This window comes from Hippopotamus amphibius, chromosome 3, assembly GCF_030028045.1.
Source record: "Hippopotamus amphibius kiboko isolate mHipAmp2 chromosome 3, mHipAmp2.hap2, whole genome shotgun sequence".
NCBI classification, from domain to species: Eukaryota; Metazoa; Chordata; class Mammalia; order Artiodactyla; family Hippopotamidae; genus Hippopotamus; species Hippopotamus amphibius.
In genome coordinates this window covers 113,853,347-113,872,630 of record NC_080188.1, presented here as the reverse complement: position 1 = coordinate 113,872,630, position 19,284 = coordinate 113,853,347, and the positions used below count along the sequence as shown (strand labels likewise).

Sequence of the window (19,284 nt, the reverse complement as noted above, 5' to 3'; positions counted from 1 at the left end):
AGTGGCTCTAGCAACATCAGACAATATCAGACAAAATATCAAGTCAAAAACTGTTACAAGAGACAAAGAAAGACACTGTATATTAATAGTCAATCAATCAAAAAGATATAAGAATTATAAACCTATGCATACCTAATATATGAAGCAAAAAACAACAGAATTGAGGGGAGAAATAGGTATTACTAAAATAAGTTGGAAACTTCAATACCTTACTTTCAGTAATGGATAAAATGACTACTAGAAATTCAAATGGGAAATAGAGGACCTGAGCAACACTATCAAAAACAAAATTAAACCTAACAATATATAAAGAATACTTCACACAAAAACAACCAGAATACACAATTTTCCCAAGTACACACATAAGATTTTCCATATATTAGGCCATTCAAGAAATTTAAAAATACTGAGGGAATTCCCTGGTGGTGCAGTGGTTGGACTCCATGCCTCCACAGCAGGGGGCAAGGGTTACTAAGATCCTGCATGCCATGAGGTGAGGCAAACAACACAAAAAACAACAACACAAAAAAACTCCACAACATAAAACATGGGCTGCAGCGAAAGCAGTGCTCGGAGGGAAATTGATAGACATAAATGGCTATGTTAACATAGAAAAAAAAAAAAATCACATGTCTAATCAATAACCCAACTTCACACCTTAAAGAAAAAAGGGGTGGGGGGGAGAGAGCAAACCAACCCAAAGCTAGCAAAACGAAGGAAATATAGAGTAGAGCAGAGACACATAAGAAAATAGTAGACCAACAGAGAAAAATTAATGAAACCAAATGTTCTGTTAATCTTTGAAAAGATCAACAAAATCGACAAATCTTTAGCTAGATTAAGGGGAAAAAAAGGAGGTTCAAATTACCAAAAATCTGAACACACTTATAACAACTGAAGACTAAATGAGTAATCAGAAATCTCCCAATCAAAAAAAAAAAAAAAAAAAAAAAAAAAGCCCAGGAGGAACCACTTCCCAGCTCATTCTACAAGGCCAGCATAACTCTGATGCCAGTCAGACAAAGACACCACAAGAAAACGATAGCCTGTATTCCTGCAAACCAAATACAGCAGCATATTAAGACTGCAACACATTAAAACTATGACCAAGTAGTATGCATCCCAGGATTATGAGGGTGGTTCAACACACAAAAACCAACTGACGTAATATACCACATAAATAGAATGAAGGAAAAAACCTCACAGGATCATCTCAATTGATGTAAAAAAAGCATCTGACAAAATCAACAAACTTGCAAGATAAGAACGCACAATAAACTAGGAATAGACTGCAACTTCCTCAAAAAACCTGGTAAAGGGAACTTATCAAACCCCTAGAGCTAATACACTCATTGGCAAAAAGCTCTTTCCCTAAGATCAGAAACAAAATAAGGATGCCCCTTTCCTCCACTTCTACTTAACACTGCACTGAAAGTTCTAGCCAGCGCATTAGGCAAGAGAGAAAATAGGCACAAAAATAGGAGGGGGAAATAAAACTATTTCCAAACGAAATGACCATATTTCTAAAGAATCTGCAAAAAAACCAACAAAAAACCCCTGCAAAAACCGAATTAAAGGTAACATAAATTTAGCAAAGCTGCAGAATACAAGATCAACAGACAAAAATTAGTTGTTTTAACTATACCAGCAATGAGCAACCCAGAAAGGGAATTAAGAAAATGATTCCATCTGCAATTCAATCAAAAAGAGAAAAAAATAACTTAAATATTGATAAAATGGCAATATTCCCCAAATAGATCTACAGATTGAATATAATTCTTATCAAAATCTGTTTCCTTTTTTAAAGAAATTGACAGCGTGATCCTAGAATTCACATGAAAATGCAAGGGGCCTAGATCAGTCAAAACAATCTTAAAAGTGAACTGGCGGACTCACTTTGTCCACTCTCAGAACTTACTACAAAGATACAGTAATCAATTAGTACTACAGTGTGGGCCTGGCATAGGGATGGACATTTGGACCAATGTAACTGTACTGAGAGTCCAGATATAAATCCATACATCTATGGTCAAATACTAGGGTGAGTTGAAAATTATCCGCACTCAGGTTATATTAAAACTTCTTTGGCCGCACTGCCTTGTAAGCACTTTCCATTCAAGGCTACTGTCTCCCCAATCACTGCTGTGCAGGTGTGAATGTGTTACATCAGTTCATTTGTAACTGCAGTTCGAGCAAAAATGGATGCCCCACTTGCAATGCGCACAAGAGAAGAGCAGCGTGCAGTGATTCGTTTTTTGTGGTCGGAGAGTGTAACCGGTGCCATTGTTTATCGAAGACTTTGTGCGCAGTATGGAGAAAGTGTTTGGTTGAGAAGTGTGTATGAATGGATAGAGAAGCTCAAGGAAGGTCCACAAGTGTCAGCCAATAAGAAGGAGCTGGATGCCCATCCACGTCTGATGACAACATTGAGCATACACGTGAAATGATTCTGTCGAATAGACAAGTGACAGTGGATTATGTAGCAAATCATTTGCAAATCAGCCATGGCTCTGCCTATGAAATAACCCACGACAGGGCTTCCCTGGTGGCGCAGTGGTTAAGAATCCACCTGCCAATGCAGGGGACACAGGTTCAAGCCCTGCTCTGGGAAGATGCCACATGCCACGGAGCTACTAAGCCCATGCGCCACAAGACTGAGCCTGAGCTCTAGAGCTGTGAACCACAAATACTGAAACCTACAAGCCTAGAGCCTGTGCTCCACGATGAGAAGCCACGGCAACGAGCAGCCTGTGCGCTGCAATGAAGAGTAGCCCCCGTTCTCCGCAAGTAGAGAAAGCCCGCAGGCCGCAAGGAAGACCCAACGCAACTGACAAATTAATTAATTAAAAAATCCATGAAAAAACGTAGGTTTTGAAAAGTTTGGGCTGAAGCCTAAACTTCAGATTAAACACAGAGGACTGCTATCCAAGGGCACTGTGAACTTGCATGACAATGCACGTCCGTGCACTTCTGCCCACACTGTTGACACTCTGCTAAAACTTCATTTGGAGGTGTTAAAGCATCCTCCCTATAATCCTGATTTTGCTCCACTGGACTTTCATCTGTTTGGTCCCCTGAAAGCAGCCCTAACGAAGATTCACTTCTTTTTTTTTTTTTTTAAATAATTCTTGTTTTTTATAATAAATTTATTTATTTATTTATTGGTTGTGTTGGGTCTTCGTTGCTGCATGGGGGCTTTCTCTAGTTGCCGCGAGTGGGGTCTATTCTTCATTGCAGTGTGCAGGCTTTTCATTGCGGTGGCTTTCTTGTTGTGGAGCACAGGCTCTAAGCACACGGGCTTCAGTAGTTGTGGCATATGGGCTCAACAGTTGTGGCTCACAGGCTCTAGAGCTCTGGCTCAGTAGTTGTGTTACATGGGCTTATTTGCTCTGCGGCATGTGGGATCTTCCTGGCCCAGGGCTCGAACCCATGTCCCCTGCATTGGCAGGTGGATTCTTAACCGCTATGCCACCAGGGAAGTCCCACGAAGATTCACTTCTGATGAAGAAGTGAAGACAGCGGTTCACTCGTGGCTCGCAGCTCAGCCTAAAACATTTTTTAATGAGGAAATACGAAAGCTTGTTGACAGATGGACAAAGTGTATTGAAAAGCAAGGAGATTATGCCGAAAAATGATGTATTTGTCTTCTCTAAAAGTTAATTAAATTCTACAGCCAGAGTGCAGATACTCCTGCAATTTGACAAGGTTGCCAAGACCATTAATGGGGAAAGAATAACTTCTTTAACAAATGGGTATCCACATGCAAAGAATGAAGCTGGACCCTTATACTATACACAAATTCTGAGAAGTGAAGAAAATCTACAGAATGGAAGGAAACAATTGCAAGTCATATATCTAACAGGAGTTGCAGCCACTGTGGGAGGGAAAAAAAACAAAAACAAAAAAACTACCACCACCACCACCACCATCAAAACAACAACCATAGAATTACTATATTACTTGGCAATTCCACTCCTAGATGTATACCTCTGAAGCTGAAAACAAGTATTCAAACAAATAGTTGTACATGGATGTTCGTAACAGTACAATCCACAAATGTGGCAACAACTGAGATGTCTGTCAAACGATGAATGGATAAACAAATGCAGAATATCCATACAATGGAATATTACTTATAAAAAGGAATGAAGTAGCTTTGGGATTGACATATACACACTGCTATATTTAAAATAGGTAACCAACAAGACCTACTGTATAGCACAGGGAACTCTGCTCAACATTCTGTAATAACCTAAATGGGAAAAGAATGTGAAAAAGAATAGGTACATGTATGTATACAACTGAATCACTTTGCTGTACACCTGAAACTAACACAATGTTAATAAACTATACTTCAATGTAAAAAAGTAAAAAGTAAAATAGACTGCATTTAAAATTCATTAAAAGGAAAAAAAAAAAAAGGAATGAAGTACCAGTATATACTAATACATGCTATAACATAGATGAACCTTGAAAATATGCTATAGGACGGAAGCCAGACACAGAAGTCACATACTGTATACTTCCATGTACATGAAATATTCAGAATAGAGGTAAATCCAGATTAATGTTTCAAGGTAACTAAGGTAAAAGCAAATTAATGTTTGTTAGAGGCTGGAAATGGGGGTGGGGTGGGAAATGACTACCTTTAATGAGTATAGGGTATTCTTTAGTGGGGATAGATAGCAGTGATGGTTGTACAACATTGTAAATGTACTAAATGTCATTGAATTCTATGCTTTAAAATGGTTAATGTTACATAAATTTCACCTTAAAAAAATACAAAAGGAAAGAGCACTTGAAGATCTCAGAGTAGAAATTGACAACAGAAGGATACAGCAGGATAACCCACACATTAGGATAACCACCACCAACCAGAAAAGAAGCAAGTTCTGTCTGTGTGGTACTTCAAAGACAATTTCTAGTTGTTTCTCATAATAGATGACTTTGAAGAGGCTCCTTGATAGATAAATAATAATAAGAGAAAAGAGCCACTGTAGCCCACGTGAAGGAAGATACCACACAAGCCACTGCAGGCACAGTGAATGCAACCACATTCTGGAAAGAGGAAGAAGGGACAAGAGTGGTTGATGCTATGAACTGAGACAAAAAGATATTGGCACTACTGGCAGGAATGTTTCTCCCAGTTCTTCTAGGTACCAAAAGATGAAATATAAAGTGAATTTTGTCAATCCTAGAACAACCGATAATCCTTTCAAAACCTACCATCAAATTCCAAAAGGTGATAGCCATTTCATTACGATAACATACTTCAAGTCATAAGGTTCATCCTAATATGATCTGGTCCTCCTTTAGATTGTCTCATTTTTCTAACTGAGGCTTAGAGAAATTAAATGACTTATCCAAGATTACAAAGCTAACATTGATTTGGGGTGAACAGGGAATGGTGGGTTGACAGGCCAGAAGAAACTAGAGTAAAAGCCTCATCTCTATTTATTTAAATTTACATTTCTTTGGGGAAACTAACCTTTTTCCCTTTTTCTAAACTTAGTCCTCATAATCCTGCCAAGTAGTTATTATTGTTATTTTTATAGATGAGGAAAGCAAGTAAGTGACTTTCCTAATTAAGCTCACAAATTAAATCATGGAGCTGAGATTTGAACCCAGGTATATCTAAGTCCAAAGTCTATATTCTTTCTATTATACCACACCTAATCATATAAAAGAGGAATGGGAAAGTGCCAGTCTAAGAGCTTACTTCAGATTTGAGATTTGGTTCATTTCTACCCAGCCTAAGGTTCAAGTGCCAAAAGAGAAGCTCATTTATGTAAGAAACTGACCTGAAAAACCGGAAGAAAAATTATTTCAAGAAAGTGAATTCTTAATCTAAAACTGCATGTTTAGAACATTCACAGCATCACTATTCATGGTAGCTAGCTAAAAAGTGGATCAACTGATGAACAGAGAGATCAAATGCAGTATTTCCATACAAAGGAATGGAAATACTTATACATGCTACGACATGGATTAACCTAAAAATCTTATGCTAAGTGAAATAAGCCAAACTCAAAACAAAAAACCTCACACATTGTACATATAAGTCTATATGTGTCAGAAAAGGCAAATCTATATAGACAGAATTGCATACTTAAAAATGTGTTAATTTTAAGGTATGCAAATTATGCCTCAAAAAAACTATTAATATGTATTACAGAACTAGTCATAATGGCCAATAACTAAAAACTACCCAAATGGCCACCAACAGTAAAATGGATAAATTGTGATACATTCCCACAATGGAACACTACATAGAAATAAAAATAAACAACTGATAGCAAATACAACATAGGAGAGTGTCACATAACAGTGAGCAAGAGGCCTTACAGAAAGAGTACATAATGCATTATTTCTATTTACATGAAACTCAAAAACTGGCAAAACTAATTTGTGCTATTCAAAGTCAGGATGGTGGTTACACTTATGGGTGGTTGCTCATTGTTTCTTGAGCTGGGTAATGGTTACATGACTGGACTTGCCTTGTGAATATTCACGAAGCTGTACGTTTCCAGTAAGTGTACCTTTGTATATGTATGGTATATCTTAATAGTAGCCATGGTTGGATGCCCACCAAGTATCTAATTCGTCTCTTTCTCTTTCCTTGAAGAATCAATCTCTCTATTAAAAACATGGTGGGATTTGAGTTAAGCTAATGGTTTTGGAAGTGTAGTTTGCAAACTCCTATGGGTCCCCAATACCCTTTTTCAAGAAGTTTTCAAGGTCACTATTTTTCACAAAAAAACCTGTTGGGATTTTGACTTGGATTATACTGCATTTATAGATCAATACGGGGAGAAATAACATCTTAATATTGAGTCTTCAAACTCATGAACAAGGCACATCACTCCATTTATTTAGGTTTTTAATTTCACTTAGCAATGTCTCACACTTTTTAGTGTATAGGTATACTTTACATCTTTTGTCAGATTTACCCCTAAGTATTTCATATTTTTGATGTTATTGCAAATGGTTTTCACAATTTTATAATTTCAATTTTTTGTTGCTAATACACAGAAATGCAACTGATTTTTGTATGTATGCTAAATGAAATGTCAGACTCAAAACAAAAAACCTCACACATTGTACATACAAGTCTATATATAAAATGTCAGAAAAGGCAAATCTTGTATCCTGTCAGGTGACTTCAAGAGGCCTTGCAACTTTTCGACCACTGCCCTGAGACTCCATGACATGAAAGTGTCTGAACTGAAAGGCCACTGAGGACAAGGAATGGCCCAAATGAGAAATAATAACTTGTATTTTAAACCACTAAGTTCTTGAATGGTTTATTATACAACAATACATAACTGACACAAGAGTTTAGAGAGTCACAGTAAAGAAAATGGGCTTTAAAAATTCTCAAAGAGGTAAAGTTACAAAAAGAATCAGTCAATAAGAAGGCAGGATATAAGTTGGGAGTTTAGGATCAAAGAAGCAAGCCACATTTAAGGAAGTAGGTAGGCAAAAGACAGAACCACAGTTACCTCTAAGAGAATTAACTACACTGAAGCTAAAGAGATATTTGCCTGGAAGTAGTTAGATCAACCTCGCTAGTTTTAATTCAGAGGAGCTTGATCCTTCTTAGACAGGGGTCATTAAATCAGGGCAAATGTTTTTTTGTCAGAGGTTCTTGTCCACCCATGATCTCAGTATGAGGATAATGTTATGCCCATGTGTAGAGACAGGTGTCTCTCAGGGGTTTCAGATTCTTATCTGCTGAGTGTAGGTGTGCCCACTCAGGACCGTAGACAACTTCTGCTTCAGTTTTCTTCTACCAGGGCATTCTATTGCAACTCTCGATTGGTTCTGGCAGGGAAAGGGATCGCAATATAAAATAATTATTATTTATAACAGAATAAACTTACAACTGTGTCAAGATGGTTCTGATATGTTGAATCATAATCAGTAAATTGTTCTAAAGTTTTTTTTTTTTATATATAAAGGACAGACTCATTTACCTGCTGGATAAAACACCCCGTAACTGAAAGAAGCTGACAATCAAGGCTCTCTAAGCCTATGTCACAAACCACATTAATCATAAATGAGGTATGTCTGCATTTCTAGGAAACCAGAACAGAGAAGAAGAACCACAGGAGGCCTGGATGTCTGAACCAGAAAAACAGTTTAAAGGATAGGGGGCATTCCCAATGAGGAACAAGATGCTAAGCAGATCACTTTTTTTTTTTTTTTTTTTGAGCAGATCATTCTTATACTGAGAAAAGTAACGTGGTTCCTGTTACTTTAGGATAAAGGGCTAGGAAGGAAACAGGATAAAATGTCCATTTAATGTACTGTCAGCCTCTTGAAACGTAAGTAGTATAATAGTCAGAACTTGAGTTTCAGAAGCCTGATCATACTGCTCCGTGTATTTTTATAATTAGCTCCATTTTGTTTTCCGTAAGTAATTAGTAAACTCCATTTTGAAATATTAGCCAATCTCAGCAATATTAGCCAAGAAGTCAGGGAAAGCAAGCCCTTTTTTAAAAAAAACTAAGCCAAATTTAGAAGAGGATCATTAATTTGTAAAGGAGTCTTTTAGCTAAAACTGAGAGCATATCTGAGGGTTAAGAATGGAATTATATATGCCTTTTTTTACTAAGAGATTTTTCTTCCAGAGTTCTTTTCTATTCAAAACTTATAATATTTTATTTTAACTAGGAAACCACGTTATCAACAGAGACTCAAAATCTTTCAAGTACAGAAACTCAAATTGTAAAAATAAAAAGGTTAGATTTTTCTTGTTACAGTAGGAAAAAAAGGTGGGAATTCCTGTTATATACATTTATGGATGACACAAATAATGTTTAAGAATACTGGAAAGGATAAGAAATAATCAAAGGTATTCCAACAAAGGAAAACAGAAACACTGATGAAATTAAAACTATGAAAATTATTAACTAGATAAAGCAAACAGTCAAAGCTTTAAACAATCTAAGTAAATTTTCAGATCTGTTATTAACTCATTTGGTGTTCTGTCCAGGCAATCTTTTCCAAACATTGCTACTCCATAACAGGAAGAGTAACTAAAAAAGTAAAATGATTCTGAATAAAAGATGAGACCCCAAAATTTTCAAGCACCCAGGATTCCAAACTGTTTCCCATAAGCTCTAATTTCATGAGATATTCTTTGGACACTGCGGGGGGGTGGGGGGGGGTGCGCCGGCGGGGGTATCTTATAGGTAATTGCTGCATATTTGGTATTTACATTGCATAGTACCAGAAATCCAAGTCTCTGAGAAGTCCTGCAATAAATAACTTTGATGACTCAAGCACTGCCCACATTTATTTCCCTCTGTAATATTTGTTATTCTTCCATGAAACTCTTGAAACATTACTGTCTTCTTTTTTATGATTTATCTTAGGCAGTACCAGTTGGAGGTTTGAAAGTGAAAGAAATTAAAATCAGCAGATAAAGTAACACTGGGATTATTAATAATTACATTTAGGCAAACCATTCCTTTACTTCATTACCTTAAGTATAACACTGGTTCAAGACAGAGACCAGAATGGAAACAAAAAGTCAAGCTAAAAAGGAATTAGCCAGGCTCTATCCTTCAAAATTTCTGCTAACACTCTTGGAAGCTCCACATCTCTGGCAGTGGTAAACCAAGCTTTCATGTTTTAAGCAATCACTTGTTGAATGAATTAATAAATACTAATTGCTAAGCAACTTTCCATTTTACATATAACCGTCAGGGTTAAATAAATGTAGTAAGAACAGGGACCTATACTAATTCATTTCCCTACTATTATTTCAGCTTGAAAAATGACCATGGCACTTTGCAATTTAATAATTTAAAAACAACAGCAAGTTGCTTTTCTTGTGTGTACAATGTCATTTATTCAAGCATGTCCAAAGTTCTTATCTTTAATTGAAGCAGAGCACATAATTTCAAGTTATTTGGAATAAAAACAATCTTAAACATCTTTCTAATACTAATAAAACAAAGAGATAGCTATACCTTAGGAAATCAGCCTCCATTTCTTTATTCACTGATCTAGTTGTATAACTGTAAGATATACTTATGTACCTATAAACACTGTTCAGAGTTCAACAACTACTGTAACAAGTAAACTAATGCAGAGATTGAGGTGGGGCTGGAGAGTATTTCTTTGAAATTTTACAAATTTAACAACAGCTACCTTTTGTTGAGCTGTTACTGGATTCAGTGTACTCAATTATTCACAATAAAAGGGAGAACTTGAATTCAAACCCTGAGCTCTAACTCTAGATCCAGAGCATTTAACTGATTAAACTGAGACTGACACTGAATTACCCATAATGCAGTTTTCTTTCTTTTTTTAAATTAAAGTACAGCTGATTTACAATGTTGCCTTAGGTTCAGGGGTAGAGCAAAGTGATTCATTTTTATACACATACACATAGTTTTTCACATTCTTTTCCATTACAAGTTATTACAAGATACTGAATATAGTTCCCTGTAGTATACAGTAGGTTCTTGCTGGTTATCTATTTTATACACAGTAGTATGTATCTGTTAATCCCAAACTCCTAATACATGCCCCCCTTTCCCCTTTGATTTCATATTTTATGGCTGAGTAATATTTCAGTGCATGCACACACAGGAATATATATACACACACTACATCTTCTGTATTCATCTGTCAAGGGACATTTAGGTTGCTTCCACGTCTTGGCTATTGTAAATAGTGCTTCTGTGAACACTGGGGAGTGTGTATCTTTTTGAGTTAGTGTTTTAGTCTTTTCCTGATATATGCTCAGGAGTGGGATATCTGTATTTTCAGTTTTTAAAGGAACTGCCATACTGTCTCCACAGTGGCTGCACTAATTTACATTCACACCAACAGTGTAGAAGAACTCCCTTTTCTCCACAACCTCTCCAGCATATTATTTATTACTTTAGGATGACAGCCATTCTGACCAGTATGAGGCGATACCTCACTGTGGTTTTGATTTGTATTTCCCTAACAATTAGTGCTACTGAGCATTTTTTCCGGTGCCTGCTGCCGGTCTGTATGTCTTCACTGGAGACATCCACTTAGGTTTTCTGCCCTTTTATTGACTGGGTTGTTTGTTTTTTGATAATGATCTGTACAAGCTGTTTGTATTATTTTGGAAATTAAACCCTTGTCAGTTGCATTGTTCACAAATATTTTCTCCAAGTCCGTAGGCTGTCTTTTCTTTCATGGTTTCCTTTGCTATGCAAAAGCTTGTAAGTTTGATGAGGTCCTATTTGTTTATTTTTGCTTTGATTTCTTTTGCCTTGGGTGGCTGACCTAAGAAAACACTGCTACAATTTATGTAGGAAAATGTTTTGCCTACCTTCTCTTCTAGGAGTTTTATGACATCATGTTTTATATTTAAGTCTTTAAGCCATTTTGAGTTTATTTTTGTGTTATGGTGTGAGGGAGTGTTCTAACTTCACTGATGTAAACACAGCTGTCCAGCTTTCCCAACACCACTTGTTGAAGACATGCCTTTTCCCCACTGTATATTTTTCCCTCCTCTGTTGAAGATTAATCGACCGCAGGTATATAGGTTTATTTCTGGGCTCTCTATTCTGTTCCATTGATCCATATGTCTATTTTTGTGTCAATACCACTCTGTTTTGACTGCTGTAGCCTTGTAGTATTGTCTGAAGTCTGAGAGGATTATGCCTCCAGCTTTGCTCTTTTCCCTCAAAACTGCTTTGGCAATTCTCAGTCTTTTGTGGTTCCATACAAATTTTAGAATTATTTGTTCTAATTCTGTGAAAAATGTCATGGGTAATTTGCTAGGGATCGCATTAAATCTGTAGATTTCTTTGGTTAGTATGGCCATTTTAACAGTATTAATTCTTCCAATCCAACAGCATGGGATATCTTTCCATTTCTATGAATCACCTTCAATTTCCTTCATTAATTTCCTTCAATTTCATTTTATAGTTCTCTGTGTATAAGTCTTTTACCTCCTTGGTCAGGTTTTTTCCTAAATATTTTATGTTATTTTTTGATGCAATTTTAAAAGAGGCTGTGTTTTTACCTTTCTGATATTTTATTGTTAGTGTAAAGAAATCTGTTAGTGCAACAGATTTCTGATGTTAATACTGTATCCCACTATCTTGCTGAATTTCTTTATCAGTTCTAATAGTTTTTGTGTGGAGTTTATTTGTAATAAAAGGCAGAACTTGAAATCAAACCTTGACTTCTAACTGTAGACCCAGAGCATTTAACCAGTGAATTAAAGTGGGATTGACTGTGACTGAATTAACCACAATGCAGTTTTAATCTCTCTTCAACTGCAAAACTATACTTAACATGCCAATCTCTGGTTTAAGAAATTGACACAAAGAGCGTTTAATTTATCTCCAACAGGGTTCAAAATCTCCACCGCGTTCTTTGAGTTCACCTGAAGGCAACCCCAAATAACTTCTTTAGACATAGTCTTTAGACATAAGAGGTAATTCTAGCTCTGATAAAGGCAGGTTGAGGTTTTTGTTTTTTGTCTTAATAGAAGCTACTCTGGTACTTAATTGCCACCTGTCTCTACATTTCCCCCCATCCTAAAATTTCCAAAATGATCTCTGAATAAGGCATACAAGACCTTCCCAATTCTTGGCAGACAAATTCTAATTTCCAAGAATCAACAGTAAAATCCAAAACTTGCTGAATGAAATAGTCATGCAAAGCTTTCCATACAAAAAACCTGCCTAGTACAAAATAATTCTGCCTGGTACACTATGAAATATTAGCCTTAGATTCTAAAATTCAGAGAAAAAAGAAACCTAGTCACTGACATCTAATTATTTACAAAGTAGCCACCAATTCAAGTTACTGGTTCCTAACCACACTGTCATTCTTCTTAACAGCACAAATTCAGGTTTTACGCTTTCCTTATTTATATTTGGAAAACATTCTTTATAAGAGAGAAGTCTACATTAAGAATAGCATGTATTTATATTACATATATACACAATAAATTAACCGACTGCACCAAGATCATATACAGTAAATGAAATGTACTTAAAAGTAACTCTGTTCCAGTTTTAAGAAGGATGCTATGCACCTGAATGCAGCATCAAGGACCACAGCCAATAACTAGGGAAAAAAATTTAATAACTGAGCAACAGGCCCAACACAAGGCAATTTTAATAACCCAATCTGCAAAGCCAGAATAGTCCTCTCAAAAAAGTGTTTAAAAAGAAAAAAGTGAACATTAGCTTCTCTTCATAATCCAGATAAGCAGAAGAGTACATTTAATACATACACTTAGTTTGCTATTTGAAACAACCTAATGACCCCATTTAATTATTCACCAGGCTGAAATCTTAGAACACTCTTCTTTGTGCATTCTTCAAACTGCATTTATGTGTCTCTAGAAAGAGAAACATCGTATGATAACCCTTACACAAGGAATCTAAAAAGAAATGATACACAAGGAATCTAAAAAGAAATGATACACAAGGAATCTAAAAAGAAATGATACAAACAGAACATATTTACAAAACAGAAACAGACTCACAGACTTACAGAATGAACTTATGGTTACCAGGGGGAAGGGTGGGGGGAAGAGATAGGGAATTTGGATCACACGTACACACTGTTTTATTTAAAACAGACAACCGGGACTTCCCTGGTGGTACAGTGGTTAAGCATCTGCCTGCCAATGCACGGGACACAAGTTTGAGCCCTGGTCCGGGAAGGTCCCACATGCTGGGGAGCAACCAAACCCGTGTGCCACAACTACTGAAGCCCGTGTGCCTAGAGCCCACGCTCCACAACAAGAGAAGCCACTGCAATGAGAAGCCCGTGCACCACAACAAAGAGTAGCCCTTGCTCACCACAACTATAGAAAGCCCATGCATAGCAACGAAGACCCAACGCAGCCAAAAATAAATAATTAATTTAAAAAACAGACAAGCAACAAAGACCTACTGTATAGCACAAGGAACTCTGCTCAATGTTATGTGGGAGCCTGGATGGGAGGCGTGTTTGGGGGGGAATGGATACATGTATATGTATGGCTGAGTACCTCTTCTGTGCATCTGAAATTATCACAACATTGTTCATTGGCTATATCCCAATATAAAATAAAAAGTTAAAAGTAACATTGTAATAAAAAAAAGTCTCTACAAGCATCAAGATTTTGTCTATAGTTTACTCTGTATACTGTATATCATTCCTCTCTGTTACCCTACTGAAAACCCAAATAGCTTGAAAAGTGACATCAAATAATCTGATTTTCCATTATCAGGTTTCTAAATAATGCCAAAATGTTCCACTTGCCTAAACCTGCTGTTATTTAAATAGGTTCTATCTATTCCAATAATTCTTTACTAAATAAAAGTCACTTTTAAACAGGAACAATCTGAGTTATCAGGCTGAAGCTCATTCTATTCTCTAACAGATTATAGAGTAGTCATATAATGTACAAGGGGTAAGAATGACCCAGTCTTACCTTTGTCAGTTGATACTTTTTCGATGCATCTGAAAGAGAATCAAATATTAAATGAACAATCTTGCACATTTTCTTAAAACACAAATATTTATCTCTTTCAGGTTCACCTCCAAAGTGATGCAGAAAACATCTGGGCAGTACTGTCCAATAGAACTTTTTGCAATGAAAATATTCTACATTTGCACTGTCCAATATGGTACTCGCCACGTGGCTACTGAGTGCCTGAAATAGCTATGTAATTAAGGAACTGAATTTTCAGTTTTGATTAATGTAAATTTAAATAGCCACATGTAGCTATCATATTTGACAGCACACGGCTACAGCATCATTCAAACAGCTGTTTTTAACTGTAAAAAGATATTCATATGAAGAAACTATTGCTAGTTTCATTGTGTTAAATGGTCATAAAAATGTCCTTATTTTACACAAATGCAGTAACTAGGGGTGAAACGAAATAATGTTTGAGACTTCCTCTATAATACTTTTACCAAAAGAAAAAGAGGGGGAAGGGGGAAAAAGGTAGCAAGCATGGCAAGATCTCAATAACTGTTAAATCTAAGTGATAAATACTGGGGTTTCATTATACTATTTCTCTACTTTGTGCATATTTGACAACTTTCATAATAAAAATTTAATGAAACTAAGAGAAAACCCTAAAATTGTTCATTTGTTAAGCCCAAGTCAAAATCTATTTCTAAGAAGGCAACAGACTGGACCTCAGAAACAAATATAACTTGCATTTCACAAATTAGACAGGAACAGTAAAGAGTCTAACGTGTAATAAACTACTGGTTAAAAAAAAAAGTCATTCCCATGTTTTTAATTGGGGAAAATTTCTATCATACACAACTTGATTACAGTATAATGAATCCCCCCATAGCCACTACCCAAATTCAAAGTCAACACATTTTCAATCTTTACCATAAAGATGCCACACAGCATCTCTGAGCAGTACAAAGTTTTCTCTTTCTTTTTTTGAAAGCAAACCTAATACAAATGAAGACTCTTACGTTACAAAACATACAAACAAATACAGAAGCCATAGCATAATATAAATTCTGTTCTCTTTAGAAAGACTAGATATTTTCTCATCCGATATATTTTTTTTAAAGCTTGGTATTATAATCATCCTAACTCTAAATGAAAAGTACAGAAATAACTGTTAGATCTTGAAACACTATACTATAAACTTTCTGAAAATCTTTTGGAATGGTTCAATGTTTCTTTTACCGTACTGATCACCATAACTGAAAAACTCAGGATTTCAGGCTTATAGAACTGAGGCCTCCTCCATAGAGCTATAAGTTTTTCCAATTCAGAGTATTACTGCCTCTTCATTCTATTATGACTGTCACCTTTTCCTTACAAAAGTAGGAAGAAGTTATCATGCAAAGCTTTACTACCATTTTACTTTTAGCAAGAAAATAAACCCCAAATGGAATTCTATATACTGGAAAATAGAGCAGTATCTGTTTCCTTCATTTGTAACCCATCTGAACCTGTAGGTTTACCTCTAAGAATATTCAGTTTCTAGCCTATATGCCTAAATTCCTATATTCCTTGTGGTGAAGAAAGAACAGCTTTCCTCAACAGCTAAATGAGAAGTTAAAAAAAAACAAAGTATTTTAAGGGTTAAATTCTAAAATGCACCAGATAACCAAGGACGACTTATCACATGGTGGGAAGGAAATAAGGCATTTGCATTTACGGTTGTCTTATTTTCACAATTACATTGTTTCCATATTATAAAAAGCATAAATGTTTTATCTTATAAATGAGAAATAAGCTGGAGTGTGTGTGTGCTCGTGTGTATACATAGCTACACATTTTTAAGTTAGATGAGTATGTAAACATCTGCATTTGAAACATAAGAATCTTTCTTTTAAAGATTTATTTTTATTATTTATTTGACTGCTTTGGGTCTTTGCTGCTGTGTACAGGCTTTCTCTAGTTGTGGTGAGTGGGGGCTACTCTTCCTTGCAGTGCGTGGGCTTCTCATTGCGGTAGCTTCTCTTGTTGCAGAGCACGGGCTTTAGGCGAGCGGGCTTCAGTAGTTGCAGCACGCAGGCTCTAGAGCACAGGCTCAGTAGTTGTGATGCATGGGCGGAGTTGCTCCATGGCATGTGGCATCTTCCTGCATCAGGGATCAAACCCGTGTTTCCTGCATTAGCTGGTGGATTCTTAACCACTGCGCCACCAGGGAAGTCCGAAACACAAGAATGTTAACTCTGGAGTTTACTGGATAAAATACAGGAAATGAAGAGCCTAATTCTTAGTACTGATATATAACCTTTCTTCAAATTTGGTTTATCTTTCTTTACTATTAGACTTTAAGTTTTAATTTATAATGATTATAGATTTAACTCAATGCCTTTTTCTTGAGCACATTCACTGAAAAACAAAACTGTAAATTTCTGAACATTTCAATGCAAGCAGGCCAAGTTGTTATAAGCTTAGGAAAACTTGTAACAACAATAATTGTCATCTAACTATACAGCTCATTTCACAAATCATAAGTTATCAACTAAAGATGAAGACGCATATTTAAGGAGCTTAAGTGACTTGCCCAAGGTCACTCTGTAAGCAGTAGAAAGCAATATTTTTTCCTCTATGTTACAATTAATCAAAGTCTGTATTTACTGACATTTTAAGCTACTGTGCACTTTGCTATCTCTTAGATCAAGAGAAACAAATGTAGGTTAAACAGCTGATTAATGGGAATTTATTGGGAGAAATGTTAGTTGAAAAACAGAGCTGAATCAAGGTGAGAAGGTGCTTGACCAGGGTTCAGTAAATTGACACTCAAAACTTGAAAAGTCTTAAAGGATTAGCTTTCTCAATTAATTTTAAAACTAATTTTATCACTCTGAAAACCTGTAAACTACGCACACATCTGACAAACCTCCACTAATCAATGCATCTTCCCCCTTCACTGCAAAGTGCTTAAAGATGAAGTCCATGTCTCATTTTCCTTTATAAACTCTGGCTCAGCCTGGTACCAGATCTAGTTACTGCTCAATCAAGGTTTGAGCTGAAATGCTTTAGTTCCTTCTTTGATTTCCAGGGTATGCAGTAAATTGAAAATGTGTAACAAAAAAATTATTAAAATGAAAATTATAACAATCCAATCAAAACTGCATAATTTAAAATATATAATTAAGAGAGAGTTCTGAGGCTAAAAGAAAGTAAAAGAACACTACTATCTTTTATGATATTGGATGAAAGGGACTTTATTCTTTCCTCCCCATAAGAAATACTGTGGAGAAAAAACTGAAGGGGTTTAATTAAGTCATCTTCATCCGAGTTCAACTGCTGTAACATTTATATTGTGGAAATAAAAAAAAGACTCGTTAGTACTGCCAAGAGTTAGGGAACCATGGCAGCTAATAAAACTACCACTTCAGGTATAATTATCTTAAGAGATCATTTCTACAAGTAAAATTGGTGGATCAGTGGGAGGGAAATGTGGCAAGGAGATAAACTTTCAAATGGGTAGGTGAAAATGGAAGGGAATTTAAAAAAAATATAGTTATTAACCTTCCTGTGTATGGTAACAGAAGCAGTAACTTTTAATAAAATATTTCCTACCATCATGCTTTGTGTTAAGTGTTTCATATGGTGTACTTAAGTCTCACAAACTCATCTCATAGAGATTAACATTATCACCTATAGATAATAAAATTGAGGCACAAGCAGTTTAATTTGTCGAAGGAATTTATATCCAAATAAGGCTAATGATACATCTTTTCAAATTTATAAGATTAAATACAGAAAGTTAAATTTTTTGTGTGACCATGAAATCCATTTACAGCAATTAGAATCCTAACTGCAGCTGAATCATTCATAAGTATAGATTTTTGTTGTCCACAGAAATTTAATTTACACAGTTCTCTAAATTATATTAAATAACATTCAATAATTTGAAAGCACATCTAATACAAATATACCTTTGAATTTTCTTTCTGAGAGTCTTCTATGGACAAGCATGTCAAGGTCACGGATGTCACTATTAACTTTGGTACAGGAGTGTTTCAAGTTTTAAATGTATCGGGTCTGTATAAGCCAAATATCGCCATGCTCTCTATTGCGGAGACAGGGTGGTGGCGGGGGGGGGGGGGGGGGGGGGGTGAATTTAAAACTGATTTCTTCCCCCAGCTTCAGTTTTCCCTGCTTTTACTAATTTTTTTTCACTTGCAAGTCAAAAGACACAAAAGTCCTCAGTAACGAATTCAACGGCTAATGTGATTAACTCCTAGAATTTACAGACACGTATGCTTCAGTATTTTCAGCATAGAAACATTTTAATAAACAATTTAAAATATTTATATTCCCGGTCACCTTGGTTCCTCTATGATCTCTAGATAATGAAGGAATTACTTTCAGGTTATTCTAATTTTTAAGGACGAAGTTCCTATATTAAAACACGGAAAAACAAACATATAGCTACTTGTCAAAAAAAAAAATGAAAGAAAACGCATCTCATCTTGTTATATGAAAGACTACACTTAAAATTGGCAAGCCACGTTTTTACCTTACCCTACTAGTAAGTACCAGGTTTTTAAAACGAATGAAAAGCGATGTGAAAATTTGGCAGAGTGAAAAAAGCTACATAACGATACTAGTACAACTGGCTCTTGAGCTAATTAACGGGGGGGGGAGGGGGAGGACGGGGGAGGCGGGCAGGACGACACGACACAATTTTGAAGGCTAAGACCTAAGATCATGCTGTGGATTTCCTAATGGGGATGTGATGTAATACTGGAGAGCAGCCCTAAGAGGGAAAGGGATAGGCTGACAAAGGGAGTGCAGATGCCAGAGTGCGGGAGAAGCCAGAGGCGGCTGGGAAG

The 19,284-nt window shown here is 36.1% G+C and overlaps 1 protein-coding gene across 4 annotated transcripts in view; it reads right to left on the bottom strand.

Annotated features, from left to right (window-relative positions):
- ZFP91 (ZFP91 zinc finger protein, atypical E3 ubiquitin ligase) overlaps positions 1–19,284 on the bottom strand; it is a 35,044-nt gene that overhangs the window by 14,980 nt on the left and 780 nt on the right. For all 4 annotated transcript variants that reach the window (XM_057726292.1, XM_057726293.1, XM_057726296.1 and 1 more), the window contains exon 2: positions 14,438–14,466. In XM_057726292.1, the coding sequence (XP_057582275.1) occupies positions 14,438–14,466 (29 nt within the window). The remainder of the gene's footprint in view (positions 1–14,437; positions 14,467–19,284) is intronic.